This window comes from Heterocephalus glaber, unplaced genomic scaffold (assembly GCF_053883595.1).
Source record: "Heterocephalus glaber isolate CG9 unplaced genomic scaffold, H.glaber_assembly_v1.0 deba00001442, whole genome shotgun sequence".
NCBI classification, from domain to species: Eukaryota; Metazoa; Chordata; class Mammalia; order Rodentia; family Bathyergidae; genus Heterocephalus; species Heterocephalus glaber.
This window is the reverse complement of record NW_028258296.1, coordinates 19,695,173-19,712,330: the sequence shown is the minus strand read 5'-3', so window position 1 is coordinate 19,712,330 and position 17,158 is coordinate 19,695,173. Positions and strand designations below refer to the sequence as shown.

General features: G+C 39.5%; 1 protein-coding gene and 1 long non-coding RNA gene across 5 annotated transcripts in view; one reads left to right on the top strand and one right to left on the bottom strand.

Moving 5' to 3' along the window:
* The window catches only part of Samd13 (sterile alpha motif domain containing 13), a 44,297-nt gene extending 40,075 nt beyond the window's left edge, over positions 1-4,222 (bottom strand). The window contains exon 1 of one of the 3 annotated variants that reach the window (XR_015451956.1): positions 1,310-4,222. Coding sequence is in view for 1 of the 3 variants with exons in the window: in XM_004841373.4 (XP_004841430.1) it covers positions 398-404 (7 nt within the window). In the remaining 2 variants the exon portion in view is untranslated. Of the gene's footprint in view, positions 1-397; positions 1,272-1,309 lie in introns of those variants that run through there. The other 2 variants (XM_087212983.1, XM_004841373.4) reach the window with 2 other exon arrangements.
* Positions 4,223-4,596: 374 nt separating this feature from the next.
* LOC101721075 (uncharacterized) lies at positions 4,597-15,221 on the top strand. Of its 2 annotated transcripts, none has more exons than XR_002393642.2 (5): positions 4,597-4,759; positions 5,112-5,259; positions 5,845-5,926; positions 6,512-6,633; positions 13,969-15,221. It is a non-coding gene; the product is annotated as an uncharacterized LOC101721075 (long non-coding RNA). The 2 variants fall into 2 exon arrangements; XR_205092.3 differs by having other exon boundaries at positions 13,937-15,221.
* Positions 15,222-17,158: the final 1,937 nt, after the last annotated feature.

Below are 17,158 nucleotides of genomic sequence, written 5' to 3'. Positions count from 1 at the left end.
CCTCATCTATGGGGGAGATGTGATTAAACCTACAGAACTGGAGGAGATGGAGACGGATCGGGGTCGGGGTGCTTTCATCTCATCTGTCCCGGCACTCCCCGCCCCGACAGTGAGCATTTGCAAATGAAACTGAATCCGCCTTGTTCAAAACAAGTGCTGTGCGACCTGGCACAGCCTCCTCCGGGTGCCAGGCTCTCACTTAAGACACTGCAACTCAGAAATGAGTCAAAGTAGGAGACAAACAATCCCCTTTTCCTACTTCCTCCCATCATGGATTGTGATTTTTTTCTTTTATTTGCTTTTTATTTTTTTTCCTTTTAGTCTACTCTGCTCCTAGATTTTTTTCATTGTAATGCAGAAGGGCACATAAAGCTTTTGTCAGCAAGTATTCCCCTACCTGACATATCCTCAGTCAAAGCTTCAAAAAACCAGTCTGGAAGGTGACCAGGCTGTGGTAAAGCAAAAAGCTTACAAAAAATGCTAGATACCAGTTAGCACAGAAAGGTGGTTCCGTGTGTGTGTGTGTGTGTGTGTGTGTGTGTGTGTGTGTGTGTGTAAGAGAGGGTAAGTAGCTTATCAGATTTATGTAAAAATATCAAAACATTTAAGGATATATATATATAGTAGCATTTATCACTCTTTATGTTTGAAGGATGAGGATTGTGAAAAAATAAAACCCCTCTACAATTAATATGCAATTAGCAAGATGAAAAAGCTATGAACAAAACTGCTTTAAGAAAGAAAAGAAAAGAAAAAAAAACTAGTCCCCAAACGTATTTGCTCTTATTCAGCTGAAGTCATAAATTAAATACATTTCCTCTCAAATCACTTTATACTTCGGCACTCCTTCTCCTGGGATCACTCTGACATGGCAAGTGCATCATTTAGTATAATTCACAAGATTTTATCACTGTTAGAGAAGTAGATGATTAACAAATAACACTGTAAGTGTGGGATAATCTTCACTCCTGAAACACACATATCACACACACACACACACACACAAACTTCCAGTTGCTAAGCCACTTAGATTATTGCTAGAGAAATCCAACATTTAATATACATATAGATTATTAGCATACATCCACACACCGCTACAGAGTAGACAGGAAGATAGTGCTGCTGCTCCAGCTTAAAGAATGATTTCACTTCAGTTGGAAACTGTTACACATTCACCATTTTCTAAAGCGTCTCACAAACAAAACAAAACAAAACACTCACAATGATACTCTGCAACATCACACTACATTGTCTTATTATTATTACTAGTATTTTCTGGTTTTGGTGGAAAAGTAAAAAGAAAACCTACCTATAAGCAACTAAAACATATCAATTTTTATAGGCTTATCAAGAACAGCCAAAGAAACCCCAATGTTTTCTTTCATAAAGTAGGCTGGCAAAGGAATTCAATAAGGAGGTACAATTTGACACAGTGAAATAAAACCAGGCTGGCTCTCAGCCAACATGACGTTAGGAATCACACACAAGCTGCACCAACTGCCTTCTGGTTCATGGCTGCCTTTTTAAAGCTACAGTGTGCCTGTTCACTTTGGCTAACTACCTTCAGCACAATTAGTGGAAGTGAATGAATCATGAGTCCAGAAACTGCAAAATTCTCCCTGTACCTGTCTTGGATGAAACAAATCCAAGCTGTCTTAATAGGCTCTTATTTTCTCCCTCCCCTCCATTGTTGTTGCATATGCCTCTACTATTGTTCTGAGCATAAATGTCAGGTTTTAAACTATTTCTTCTTGTCCCTTGCAGAAAAGAGAGAAGCCAGGGCTTAGGGGATACGTTCAGTGAACACCCAAGAGCTGCAGTGCTGTTACTTTTTTTTTCCTAATAAAGAGTTGGGGACAAAGTTCCCAGAGCTGGCTTTTAAGTAACCTCTTTGTGAGAATAAGGAAAGCCCTGCCCAGCAGCAAATCCCTTTACTTCATTAGGCAGGAAGTAGCATATTTCAGAAAGGATGTAAAATAGATGACCAGATCTCCTGAAAACACTCAGTCTTTTATTTTGGCATTTATCCTACCCAATGAAGCCAACAAAAATTCAAATTAAACCAAAATCTTATTCTACAGAAGGAAAACAAATAGTTCTGCAAGGTTTAATTTTAATTGTTTACCCTAGTGGCATAGAAAAGCATAATTCAACAAATCCAACCAAAATAATTTATGACACTATGTGAGTCACACATAAATAGGAAGATACTGTATCAACCTCAAATTTATAGTCTCTTACCACTATTTTAAATCCCAAAACAGGAAATTGGGAGATGGAATGGAAAGGCTGCGTGAGACCTTATGATTAAATTACCCTGGGCAATCTCACAGTTCCGTGGCTTGGCTGAAGAGGAACGTTCTTACTCTATAAATATTTCGCACATGCACAGAAAACATACATGGTTGCCTCTTCACCAAAATAAGCACTGGTCAACATTTGGGCATATTTAGTTCAAAGTATCCACAAAACCACTCAAGACAGGGAACAGAATACCTTTCCCCCAAAAGGAACCTGGAAAGTTACCTGCTTTGTGTAGATTTCAGGTAGAATTGAGAAGAAAGTGGCCTAGCATTTTTTTTTTTTGGAAGTCTTTAACAGCACTTGCAGATTAGCAACTATGACTTAAATTTGGAATGTGAATTCTAAACTCAAAATTTTTCCATTACTTATTACAGGAATGTTATTAGACATTTTCAATATCCTGAGAGACTATTGCTGAGAAATATTTCAAGTGTTCTCTCTACCTGTTTTTGCCATTGTACCCTTGCAAAAGTAAACAATTTGAATTTAGGGGCCAATTCTACAAGGTCAAATATTCTTGAGTCCTTATTTCTTTCTCCCCGCCCCCCCCCCATCAGGCATGTGGATATGTTTCTGCTGCTGATCAAAATGATGAACTTTGAGGAGACAAAGAGCTCTTTCATCAACAGATTCCGTGTTTTGGGACATGAAACTCCTGAACTACTCTCCAGCTAAATCCAAATGGAAGGGAACTGGATTGTGAATCCTGTGGGCAGGGGAATGGGGAGGAAGTTATCTTGACAACAAGAGGTAGGCTTACCACCCCTGAAGGGAAAGAGACAAAGAAAATGTAATTATCCCAGTTGCATAAAAAAGTGTAATTCAACAAATGCAACCAAAACAATTTATGAGCACCTGATACTATGTGAGTCACACATAAATAGGAAGCTACTGTATCAACCCTCAATTTTAGTCTTTTATCACTATCCTAAATTCCAAAGAAAATGTAGTATCTATCTTCCTTAGATACACTCAAAGGGGAAGGATTCTATGAAGTTTTTTCCAAGCCCTTCTTCCCACACATAGAAAAGGGCCTCTTCTGTGTTGCGGCTGTGATCAAGAGTTTGCTTGTTAAATACATGTAAGGTTTCAGAAAGCTTGTTGGAAATCAGTCCCATTGTATAGTGAGCTACAAAGGCATTCTAAACTATGTCAATGGGAAGTTTCACTTACCAGCTAGTTTTTAAGTTTGGTAATAAACTGACATTTGTGAATATAAACACATACACTAGTACTCACTCATTCTGTCCTCACACCCTGCAACAAACTGTCACTAACTTTCCAACGATAAGAATGTGTATGTGCTGTAGTGAATGCCTGTGTTGTATGCATGTAGTGTATGTATGGTATGTGTAGTATGTGTGGTTATAGAATGTATAGTGTGCCGTGTGTGTGTGTGTGTGTGTGTGTGTGTGTGTGAGAGAGAGAGAGAGAGAGAGAGAGAGAGAGAGAGAGAGAGAGAGAGAGAGAGAGAGAGGAACAGACAGACAAATAAAGAAGACTTTTGGATACAACACACTGTAGGATTTGCTCAAGTAAGTCTGGAAATGATCCTGGCGTCAGGATTGTGGAGCACAATTCCAGGCCCAGTTGGACGTGCACCTGGATGGCGGGGGGGGGCGAGGGGGGAGACTGGTGCCTGGTTGATTGGCTTCTTTACTGATCAACACTTATTCTCAGGCAGTGCAGACTCTCGGGCAAAGCCAGAGCTGTTCCAGAGGACCCTCCCGCCCCGTCCTCAGCCCACAGCGTCCAGCCCCTGTCTCCCCAGCGCAGGGCGGGCTCCAGGGCCCAAGGGTGTCTCCAGGGACAGGGACGAGTCGCCTGGAGAGGGGGCAGTAGGCTGTGGGCGCAGGACAGGGGACCTGGCAGCCTCTTGGTCCAGCAGCGCCGGCCACGAGCCAGCCAACTCATCCATCGTGGCACCACCACAGATAGGGGCGAAGTTTGCGGCTATGACTCGGTCTGGGGTTCTGCGGGTCCCTGTGGGGGCTCCTGTCTATGGCTGGGGAGCGTGGGGTGTGGCGTTCGCAGTGCCTGCTCCGGGTCTGTCCTGGCCCGGACACTCTGCTGTCCCAGTTCCACTTGAGGTAACGTCCAGCCCCGTGGGTGCAACAGGCTGCAGCAGCACGGGGATCAGCCACACGAGGCAGCGCAGGGCGGCTTGTTTTGTTTCGTTTTTCAACCGTGTAGTCCCGGGTTTCCGCATCCTTTAGAGGGGAAAGAGCGCCGTTTCCCTCCCGCGAGGTTTGCCCCGCACAGCGCCCCCCGCCCCAGCTCAGGGCCCCGCCAGTGCGCGGGGCACGCCGGGAGTGGTAGTCAGCGGGGGCGGGGGCGGGGCAGGGAGGGCGCGAGCCCGGAGTAGGCTATGTGGGATGGAGGGAGGGAAGTAGGACGTTTGCAAAAACTTAAACTTCGGTGCCTGGAGAGATGTTTTTAAAGTGAATGTCTTCAGGTTTGTACCATCTTGCTCGCTACTGATAACCCTTGCTGAAGTTTTAAGCTGGGATTTGGGGGATAAGTTCATATTTTGTAGGGTTCCACTCCCCCTGCACCCTGAACACAAACCTGTGGCAGCCTCTGCTTGGAACACTATTCTGTGGCTACAAAGTACCTCAGTTGAAGCCCTAGAATGTTTTACAACACTTACTATAAAGCATTTTTTAAAAATCCCTTATGATTTGCTATATTAGACCCATAAAACAACATTGGGATTTAGGAAGAGAAAAGCTAAAGATGCAGAGAGGTTTCTGTGTCTCCCCCTGTGCAGGCTGGAGTCACCCTGAACTATTCATTCCCTTCTCCAGCTCTTCTCTCAGCAGCTGAGAAGAGGGGACAATGGACTGAGGACAGAGGAGGTGGACATAGTGAAAGAAGAGGGGCCTGCCGTGCCGGACTGTCTTGAAATAGCTGACGAATAAATACATCCTTGGTATATAAGGAAATAAAACTAAAGTAAGTGCCTATGGATTGGAAGAATACTGGGGGAAGGAGGAGGTAGCAGGATTATAACAGACTCAGCAGAAGAGGGTAAGCAGGGTGGAGGAAAAATGCAAAAGTTGTGTCAGCTGGGTGTGGTGGGGGACGCCTGCAATCCCAGCTATTCCTGTGGCTAAGCAGGAAGATCCTAAGTTCAAGGCCAGCTGGGCCAATTTAGTGAGACTCTGTCTCAAAATAAAATAAATTTTAAAAGGGATGGGATTGTACCTCAGCCCTTGCCTAGTATGTGCAAGACTCAGTGCAATCCTCTGTATTCGAAATTAATCAAACAAACAAAGTTGCATCCAAAAGAAAGCCAAACAGGGAGTTTAGAAGCCAGAAAAACGTGGAATTTGGGTGTTGTCACTTCTGAGTAGGTTCTGTGACTTTAGTAAATTATTTAACCTCTCCAAATCTCTTTTGCCTCATCTTTAAAATTTAAGCAATAATAGTTCTTATTTCATGATGTGGTTGTGCAGATTAAAAGAGACAGGAAGCACTTAAGAGTAATGCCTGGCATATCATAGTCACTCAGTTAATGCTCTCTGTTATTATCTACAGAAACACCTTTTGTGGAAATATCAAAAGATAAATTGGAGTGGAAATACCAGTTAGGAAATTCTGACACTACTCTAAACTACAGGTAATGATATCTTGAATTACCTTCATAGACAGGAAGGAGCTATGGGCGCTTTGGAGGCAAAATAGGGCACTGCAACCAAATGGAGGAGGCGAATGAGGAACAGGGAGTAAAGATGGTTGTCAGTTATCCACTGAGTAAATGGATGCTGCTGCCATTCACACAAATAGGTCCAGCTAATGGTGGAAGAGGACTAGTTTGATTCTGGACATGTTATAACTTGGAGTACAAATAACCAAATAACAGATGGAAATATGGATTTGGATATTACATGTAGAAATGGAATTTTGAGTACCATTTATTTAGTAGAGGTAGTTGAAGTGCATGTAGAGAAAAAGTGAAGGGCCCTGGCAGGTGGGCAGCTGATGCCAAACAAGACTAGTGAAGATAGCCAGAGAGACCTGCAGGAATGCAGTAGCAGAAAGCTAAGGAAAAAGGGAGGTCTGAGAAGGAGCTGGCAATAGGACTGCAGAGATAGCCAGTGACCACAGAAAAGAGGCACTGGTTGTAGAGGTCAGAGGCTGTTGGTGTAACACTGCCTGTCTGGGTTGTTTTGGAAATCTACCAGAGTGTTTTTGGTTTTCCTAGTGACTGGGAAGGAGCATATTGGAATACAGTTGGTGGGGCCAAAGATGCTAGACATCTTGCATTGCCTGAGAAAATCCTGCACAAAGAATCTGGGTGTCTCAACTGCCTCACTGCTCACTGATGTAGGTGATAACCCTATTTATAATTACCCGAACCTAGACTCTATTTTACATATAAATATAGAGTGTTTTTCACACAGCTTAAGACATAATGAATTTTCCTGGAATGCAGTTATCACTCATGGAATTTGAATTAGTTCATTTTGTGGCTGTCCTTTTCTTGGTGAATCTACAGACGGACACAAATATCTGACCCCACTCACAAGCACTTATTTCTCCTATCTAATGGGAACTTAACGCCCAGTGGCCAACCTTTTCCCATTCCTCCCTACCCTTCTTGTCAGCCTGATAATACTGGCCTTGTGGATTTCTGAGAGAAGGAACAGCAAGGTTACCATTGTGGCTGGATTAGAAAGGGTAAGAAGTGACAGGAGGAGGACTGAAGATAACCTTTGGGGTCGTGGACAACAGATGTATGGTTTTTAGTCATTATAAGGACTTTAACTTTCACTCTGAATAAAATGGGCCACTGCTGAGAGTTTTGAGGGGTCAAGTGGCACAGTCGGGCACATTTTTAGATTATTGTGGCTACTCTATCAGGGACAGAGTATAAGCAACAATGGTGGAAGCTAAGTAAGAAACTATTTCAGTGACCCTGGCAAGAGATAATAGTGTCTTGAAACAGTGGTAACAATTATAAGTGATGGATTTTGACATACAATTCTTTTGTTACTTTAGCTGTAGTTTTTTACTTAATACTTCCTGTTATGTTTTGATGGAGACTCAACCAGGGAAAGATGATAAAGGAAAAAGGAAATGAAAAAGTTCTACTTCTGGCTCAGATTTTGATATTAAAGAGGGAAAATCAGCTAAAAGCTCTATAATTTCCAAAAAGAAACGCCAAAACCAGTCTGAGTCTTCTAATTATGACTCAGAATTAGGTAAAGAGATAAAAAATATGAGTAAAATTGAGGCAACCAGAACAACCAAAAAAAGATTCCCAAATAAAAAAGACTATGATTCTTCTGGAGATGAAAAACATAGTAAAAAAGCAATGGAAAATCAAGGGCAGAAAAATTTATCTAAAAAGAAAAAAGAGTGATGGATTAGATGTGAAAGAAAAACCAAGAATTTCTGAGCACACAGAGGAAGAATTTCAGGGGTTAGAGAAGAGTAGAAGACAGAGGAAAGAAGGTGTAGGACCTTGTGGGAATGAAACACCGGGAAGGACCTGGAAGTCCGGGACTGTTTTGGTGACTGACATGAACACAGATAAAGGGGATAAGGAAATCAGCCCAAGAAGAGTCAAGAAATAAGATGATGGGAGAGCTGTGAGTGTGAGGATTATGGATGAATGTTCTGGCTCTTTGACTCTATGGATAGAGATGAAGAGGTCTAAGAATCAAGCAGATTCTTTTCTTCACATCTGTTTTTCGTTAGTGCGTATTGGTTAAACAAATGAATGGTTTCATCTGGACAGATTCATACAGGCATATAACAGACTTTAATCTGCTCACCCCTCACTGCACTCCTCGCCTCATCTTCATACCTATTTTCACCTTTTTTTTTTATTTTTAGTGAGTATAATGTACTACTCTCCCTTACACCTCCTCTCCCTTATTCCCTTCTTCTTTTTCTAATAATAGTTTCTTTTCTATTTTCTCATCATCTTTTTTTAGATATTAGATATATTAGATAATATTAGCTATTAGGGAGAATATGTAATATGGTATTTGTCTTTCCAAATCTGCCTATTTCTCACCAAATGCGATTCATGGTCCATATTGGAATGTTGAAGGCCTGGGGAGGGGAAGGCTCAGTCCAAGGGGCATTGCTTTTTCAGTTTCTGCCAGGAGGTGGGCAGACTTGTTTGGACTGTAGCATCCTCTTCCCTGCCTTGATCTTTCTGATTGGACTTAGCCCTTTTAATGGAGTTGGGAATTGGGGCAAAGTGATAATTACTCTGAGCATAAAGGTCTATAAACCAGTCTGATTCAGTAGGTGTACAGTATGTAGAATGTTGACTCAGGCATGATTGTGCAAATGGAAGAGTTTTGAGAACTTTGGTGAAGACAGCTAAGAAGAAAATTGGCCCTTCATGTGATGGGCTTCTCTAGGGTTGGGAACAGGAGACAACTTTGTTTGTAAAGCAATGTAAAGAAGTCTTTAGGAGCAGAAATGTGAAAACTCAAAATAGGGGACAATGGCTGAAATAACATCCTAGAGAAGAAGGAACTGAATTATTTACCCTTGGAAGGAAAATAGTACAGTTCTTCCTATAAGAAAGGGAAAAAAAAACAGTGGCAGAATGGAATGATTCAGGAATATTTAGAAAAATTCTAAAGAGATAAGGGAGTAGAATACTTTTAAAATGTTATTTCTTATGAAAACAAAGTGTGTGGCAAAAATTGAAATCATCAATTACCAATAAAGCCATTCCTAAAATAATATTTTCTAAATGGTATATATTATCTGAATTTTTATCATGTGCGTATGGTTTCTTTTTGAAATGTTACATGGATATCTAAAATATTGTTTTTCTTCTTTATAGGCTCTGTGGTTTTTAAGTAAAATTTATTGAGCATCTATTAGGCTACATTATGGTAATTTATCAAGTTATTTCTCTGTATTTTTTCTCTTCTTGAATTTTTTAAGACTCAGAGAGATTTATCAAATTCTCCTAAGATTTTTCTTAATTTTTTCTCTCATTTGAAGTTTTGATTTATGGATTTTATTGCTATACTATTTTGTACATTAAAATTCATACTAGTGATAACTTTGTTGTGAATTGTATCCTTAGCCATTATTAAATTGACTGTCTCATTTAATGCTTTTTAAATACTTTATCCTATTCCTTTGGAAACTATTTTAATTAGGTAAGTTTCATCTTTGTCATGGCTATTTATATTTTTTGAATCCTTATAGTTTCTTTGTTTTCTTTTTTGCTTTATGATGTATGTTTTCTCTCTGTTTTGTTTGTATTTTATCTTCCTCTGCATTAGTGTCAAAGATCAACAAAGCTGGGTTTTACTAAAGTAGTGAAAAATGAATTTTAATCAGGAATAACTATTACAATAGGGAACTGAGTCCAGCATGAATTGAACCCAGTATCAAGTTGTATAGAGATTACCTGGCTAAAATGGGAGTAGGGAAAAGGACAAGTGGGAGCTCAGTAGAGTCAGGGAACTGAAGAACTACAGAAGGTTCATCAGCATAAAGTTATAAGACCTGTTGTGTCTGACAGCTGGATTTTTTCCTCCTACAGAGGCTAAGAGACAGAGGCCCCATTCTTCTTAGTGATTATATTTCCAAAGGACAACTTTCAGGTTCTTTCAAAAGACACTTCTGAGTTATAGGAAGAATGATTAGAAATTGCAAGCCCTTTTTAGTAAATGCTCTGAGAGAGGATAGTCAGGTCTTTTGGAAGCCTTGAACAGTATCAAGGAGGCACTTTAACAGGTGCTAGAGTTAAACAAGGGATGTGGCCTTGAGTTGCTAGGAACTATACTACTGTTTGTTGAAATATTTATAGGCTAAAGTTGAAGACACAAAGGATCTTGGCTAGGATTTGGTCAAGCAGAACATTGTTGTGATTAGTTGTTTATTGCTGTGCAACAAATTATGCACCCTGAAAGGTAGCAGTTTAAAACAACACTCATTTATCATTTTCCACTTTCAGTGGGTCAGGGCTTGGGTGAATCATTAGCAACAGGCTCTCTCACATAGGATCAAGATATTGAGACCACTCCCAGCACAGAGGAGGCTTCTGGGTCAGTGTGCAACAGTTCTCAGTGCAGAATAGGAGACTGCCAGGCTGGCCTACCACCACTCCCAGCCCAGAGGAGGCTTCGGGGTCAACATGCCGCAGTTCCCAGTGCAGAGTAGGAGGCTTCCAGGCCAACCTGTAAACACTTCCAGCACAGAGGAGGTAAGCCAAGTGGGCACCAGGAATACTCCCCTGCCCCCTGTTGAAAGGAGAAGACACATAAACAAGCTTCAGAACCAGACTTCCAGATCACCTACAGCAACCCCAAGGGGAAATGAGTTGGAAGACTCTGATACTCAACCACCTGGACTCCCTGAACAAAAGCAACAAAAGGGGATCTGGAAAAAAATGAAATCAGAAATAATTTCTCACATAACAGCAGATATTGTACCCATAGTGCAAGACATTATTAATGAATCTAGAGAGGACACACATAAAAAATAGAGGAGCTGAGGAACATGATGGAGTCCCAACATAGGAAACAAATGGAATCCATAAAACAGATGCAAACAGATTTCCAGGAGATTAAAATCTCCATTGAAAGTCTGTGCAGCGGAATGAGCCAATGTGAGGACAGAATTTCAAATATACAAGATAAGATTGCAATTAGTGACCAGGAAAAGAAAAATTGCATTAAAATTGTAAGGGGCCATGAGAAATCAATCCAGCAGCCACTAGATGATGCAAAGAATATCATAAGACTGATCAGAGTCAATGAAGAAACAGGAGAGAGTGCAGATGACATAAAAAAAACTATTCACAGAAGTGATGGAAGAAAAGTTCCCAAGCAGGGGAAAAGAACTTGACATACAGAGAAGGGAGGCATACAATTCTTAAGATTCCAGAAACCCAGCAGAAAAACAAAGTTTTACAAGCAGTTAGAGAAAAGAAACAAATCACATACAAAGTAAAATCCATCAGAATCACAGCAGACTTCTCAGCCCAAACCATTAAGGCAAGAAGAGCTTAAAGCGAAGTCTTGCAAGCCCTAAAGGAAAACAGCCTCCAACCCAGATTGATGTACCCTGCAAAACTATCTTTCAAAATTGATGGAGAAATAAGATACTTTCATGACAAGGACCACCTTAGGAACTTCATCAATACCAAACCAGCACTCCAAAAAATTTTAGACAAAATCATAGGGAAACACAATGAGGATCACAACCACAGGAAGCATAGCAGAATGAATCCACTGGGGACAACAAGAAATTAGAAGCAAAGGGGGAGAATCCAACAAAAAGAAAAATTCAATACAATGATAAGTCATTATGTATCATTTATAACCATCAATGTTAATGGTCTCAACTCACCAGTAAAAAGAAATAGACTGGCAGAATGGGTCAAGAAGCAAAATCCAACAATATGCTGCATACAAGAAACACACTTAGTTCAAAAAGAAACTCGCAGGCTGAAAGTTAAAGGGTGGAAAACAATACTCCATGTGACAGAACCTGAAAAAAGACAGGAGTCGCTATCCTCTTTGCAGATAAAGTGGATTTCAAACCAACACTAATTAAGAGAGACAAAGAAGGACACTACATCCTTCTAAAGGGAACAATATGACAGGTAGAGATGACAATCATAAATATCTATGCACCAAACACTGGTGCGCCAAACTATATAAAACAAATACTAACAGACATGAAAAGTCATATATGCACAAATACAATTGTACTAGGGGACGTCAATACCCCACTGTCACAAATAGATAAACTAGACAAAAAATCAGTAATAAAATACTAAAACTCAATTGAACTCTTGAACAAATGAACTTAACAGATGTTTACAGAGTGTTCCACCCCCACAAAATCAGAATACACATTCTTTTCAGCTGCACACAGGTCATTCTCCAAAATAGACCACATACTCGCTCATAGAACATGTTTAAGTAAATGCAAAGGAATTGGAGTTATCCTCTGTATATTATCAGACCATAGTGTGATGAAATTGGAGACCCATAACAAAAAAAATTGCAAGAATTTCATAAACACATGGAAATTGAACAATACACTTCTAAATAACCAATGGGTCACAGAGGAAATTAAAGAAGAAATCAGACAGTTCCTTCAATTAAATGACAATGACAATGCAACATATTGGAATCAATGGGACACAATGAAAGCAATCTTATGAGGGAAATTCATAGCATGAATGCACATCTTAGGAAAACGGAGTGAGTCCAATTAAACAACCTGATGATGAACCTCAAGGTTCTAGAAAAAGAAGATCAGGACAACCCAAAACCTCAAACATGGAAGGAAATTATAAAGATCAGAGCAGAAATCAATGCAATGGAGACTAAGAGAACCATACAAAAAATTAATGAAGCCAAGAGTTGGTTCTTCGAAAGAATCAACAAAATTGACAAACTCTTAGCCAACCTTATCAGAAAAAGGAAAGAAAAGGCCTAAATCCATGTAATTAGAAATGAAAAGGATGAAATTACAGGAGACCCAGCAGAAATCCAGAGGATCATCAATACCTACTTCCAGAACCTATACGCCACTAAGATGGAAAACACAGAATTCTTGTAGAATTCAGCAATGAAGCCATCAGGAGCCAGGCTTTTCTTAGTGGTTAAGTTATTAAATTACGTTTTCAATTTTATTGATTGATATTGAGTTGTTTAGAATTTTTAGGTCTTCTTTGTTCAACTTTGGTAATTCATATGTATCTAGGAATCTGTCCATTTCTTCTGTGTTTCCCATTGTGTCGTGTATCAACTTATGGTACTGTATCTCATAAATAAGTACAAATGTTATATTACAATTAAAATTTAAAAAATTTTAAATTACAAAAGATTAAAAGTTTAAATTAAATTAAAAACTGAATGGAAAAATTAACAGTAGAAAGTACCACACCTGAAGAAAGAACTGGGAAGTGGCATAGATTGGAATATCTGTTACAGAATGTAGGACAGGGTAGTAAGTACTGGAAAATATGACAGAGAAGTTAAGTGTCATGAAGGAAAGATAAGTTAAGAAAGTTCAGTATGATTCTAACTAGAATTTCAAGAGGAAATGAGGGGAGAAAATGAATATGACATTTTTAGAATTGATGATAGAAATCTCAGGCTCCCAAAGCCCCAGATAATCCCCAGTGAGATAAATTGAAACACACACACACACACACACACACACACACATACAACTCCAAACATATAGTAAAACTTCAGAATGCCAAAGACAAAGAGAATATATTAAAATTAGCTAAGGAGAAAATATAGATTATCAATAAAGGTTTGGCAATTATGTAGCTGAAACAAAAATGTAAGACAAAAGGTTGTAAGAAATTTTTTGGGGGGGTAGGGGGGAAAGGGTTTATTTAGCTCATAGTTTGTAGAGGTTTCAGTCCATAATCGGCTGGTTCCAAGGCAGAGTAGCTGCAAACAGGCATTGCAGAGGAGAAACACTATGGCATGCACAAGGTAGCAAAAGCAACAAGGGAAATAAATAGTTTATGGCAGGGGAAGACAGAAAAATGTACTGAAAGATAGTAATTCTCAAATAAAATTATTTACTGATTAGAACAGTTGGTCAAAATAAGTTAAATTATTTTGTATTACCAAATTAACTCTGAAACTTCTGTGTCTTCACATAGCAAACATTTCTCTTGTTCCACATCCGGCATAGGTGATAAGAGAGTGCACCTCCACCTGTGGGGACTCAGTGGACAGAAGCACAGCTGTCTGTAGCTGCACTGCCCAGAGCCTGTGAGATCACCCAGAAGGGAAGGAGGAACATTCAGAAGGACATGTCTTAACTGCATTTGACTGGTGGCTACACTTGTCACCCTACTCAAGAAGATACAAAAATGTAATTTACAAAGGAAAATGTTGAAGAAATTTGCATACAGTAAAATGAGAAACTTTGGTTCCTCAGAACATATCACACACTAGTAGAATGTATTTGTAGCAAACTTAACTGATACAATATAAATTACCAAAACAAGCCATCGACCAATTAGAAAAACAGACATGACACAGAAAAGGAATCCTATACAGTTAGTAAACACATTAGGATGATCCATGTCAATATTTGGAAAATAAAAATTCAAACCCTCAGATATTGTTTTCACTCACTTGATCGGAAGAATTTTAGAAGTCTGGGCAGAGTGTGTTGGTGAAATGTGAGGCAATGAGAACTTTTATTTTGTTCACGTGAATGTAAATTGATGTGATTCCTTTGGAAAACTGGCATTATCAAGTAAAGGAAAAGATGCATTTACCCTATTGTTCAGTAATTCCACACCTGTGGAAGTCAAAATCTTTCCAAAGATGCTTCTACCTTAATCTTCAGAATATGTTAGGTTATATAGCAGAGGCAAATTAAAGGTGCAATTGGATTAAGATAGTTCATCAGTTGATTAAAAATAAGAAAACTTGGGTAGTATTCATATATTACAATAAACCAGTCTGTCATGGTGGGGATTTTGGCACCTGTAATAGTTAATGGAACACATCTTCAACATGAATGTGTACCTTACAGCAAGAATTGATTCAGGGGTTCCTATGAGTGGGAATGTTGGGGAGGAGGGTATTTTATTACAAGAGCTAAAATGTAAGTAGCTACCAGTAATTGAGAGAGAGTAGGAAATCTATGTTTCTTTATACTCCTGTTAAGTGTTTGTTTTGGAATTTGTTGTAAAGATTTCATGTACTGCATATGTGCTGTATAGTCTTTGTCATAAAATATGAATACTTTGTTAGGGTTCACTCTGTCTTTGTCATAAAGGCCAGATAGTTGTGGCAAGATAAGGGGGAAGACCAATATAGAAATTCTTCAAATGTAAAAAGAAAAAGAAAGAGGGGCCGGGGATTTAGCTCAGTGGCACTGTGCCTGCCTCACAAGTGCAAGGTCCTGAGTCCCATCCCTGGTACCCAAAAGAGGGGAGGGAAGGCAGGAAGGTGGGGGGAGAGAGAGAGAGAGATTATCCTAGATTATCTCAGTGGGCCTACTAAATTACAAGGGTATCAAAGAAGAAAAGAAAGGGAGAAGTCTTAGAACCAGAAAGATGACATCATAAGAAATGATGGATCAGCCACCAGTGGCTTTGAAAATGAAAGGAGGCCATGAGCCAAGGAATGTGGGCATTATTGAGAAAATAGAAAAAAGCAAGAAAATGCATCTTTCCCTAGCAACTCCAAAAAAACCTTGAGTTTTTCCCAGTGAGATTAGTTTCAGACTTCTGACCTCTAAAGCTATAAAATAATAAATGTGTCATTTTAAGCCACAAACAACCAAATCTAGTGATTTGTTATGACAGCATAGGAAACTAATGCAATATTCTACAGAAACTCTTGTACAATGGGAACAGGAGACATTTGCAAAATGAAAATCATGAGAACTATCAGAGCTACAAAAAACTGAAAATAAACCCATTTTTATGGGAGTAGTATAAAGTATAGCAGAATAATAATAGTACAGTGGAATAACATAACAGCAGGGAAATAAATAAACCATAGGCTCATGCATCAATGTGACATTAAGTGTAAAAGTAAGTGGCAGATACATATTGCAGCATCATTTATATGAAGTACAAAAAGGTAAAAGTCCAATAAGTTGCCTAAAGATTCATAATGATACAGGCTATGTGAATAAAGCAAGGAAATGATAAACACAATTCAGATGGTGGTTGCTTCTGGTGGAGAAGGGAAGACATTCAGATTAGGGAGCAGAGCCCAGGGACTTCCCATGACATTGGCAATGCTTTAGAATAGGGATTTCACTGTGTATATTTTGTTTTCATTTTTTGTAGCCTGTATCATTTTGTGGCATCAGATATTTCATATTTTAAGAAATAGATGAAAGTAAAAAGAAAAAACCCTAAGTGTTCCCAGTATGTAACTTTGTTTTATGGGGCTTAGAATAATTAAATAAGCTGCCTGAGGCACCATCATCAACCTGATACTCAAGCAAGTGCTAAAAAATGTGATTTTTGTTATAATCTTGGTAACCAGCAGTTCCTATGAGTCCATTGCCAAGTAACTTAACTGATGGTTAATTCCTGCTCATAGAGTCCAACCTAAGAAGTCCATAAAGTCAGTAGAGATGGTTACCTGGAGAGTGTCTCAGAAGCCAAACAGCATTCCCCACATCAACTCCCCTAGTCCGTCCGTATTGGTCAAAAGTGATGAGCGCTTACTCTGTCCAGCACCGTTCTGCCCATGTACAGTGTGGTACTCATGGCAACTCTTAGAGATAGGCACTGTTATTTGTGTTTACAAAAGGTCAGATGGAAGCATACAGTGGTGACTTAACTTTCCCAAGATCATGCAACTAGGGAGTAGCAGAGTCTTGATTTAAACACAACTGAGTCCAGAGCTTAAACTCTTATGTATCAGCTTACACTGCATCTCAGTTGTTCTCCAACTTATTTGCAAATAAGATTTATGCTGAGGCATTGGTTTAAATGTAGATTCTTCTGACACAGTTGCTTGAAAATTGGTCTTCAAATGAGCCCTAGAATTCACATTGTCAGCAGATAGCTTAAGCATTTGCCACTGGTTTGGCTTCTCTTCAAATGATTTGAGCTGTAAATCTGACCATACTTCTCCTCTGCTTAAAATTCCTCTATGTTTTTCATAAGCATTAAAGCTCACGTTCAGCTTTCTTTCTTTCTTTTTTTGGGGGGTAGCGGAGATCGAACTTGAGTCCTTGCTCTTGCACAGCAGGCGGCAAAACCACTGAGCTGAATCCCCGGCCCACGTTCAGCTTTCTTAATTTAACACACAAGGCTCTTCATCCTCTGGGCCCTTCTTTTAGTGTCACATCCATCCAGATCCCCAAGCCCATTGTTTACTTCCATCCATATAGACCTTCT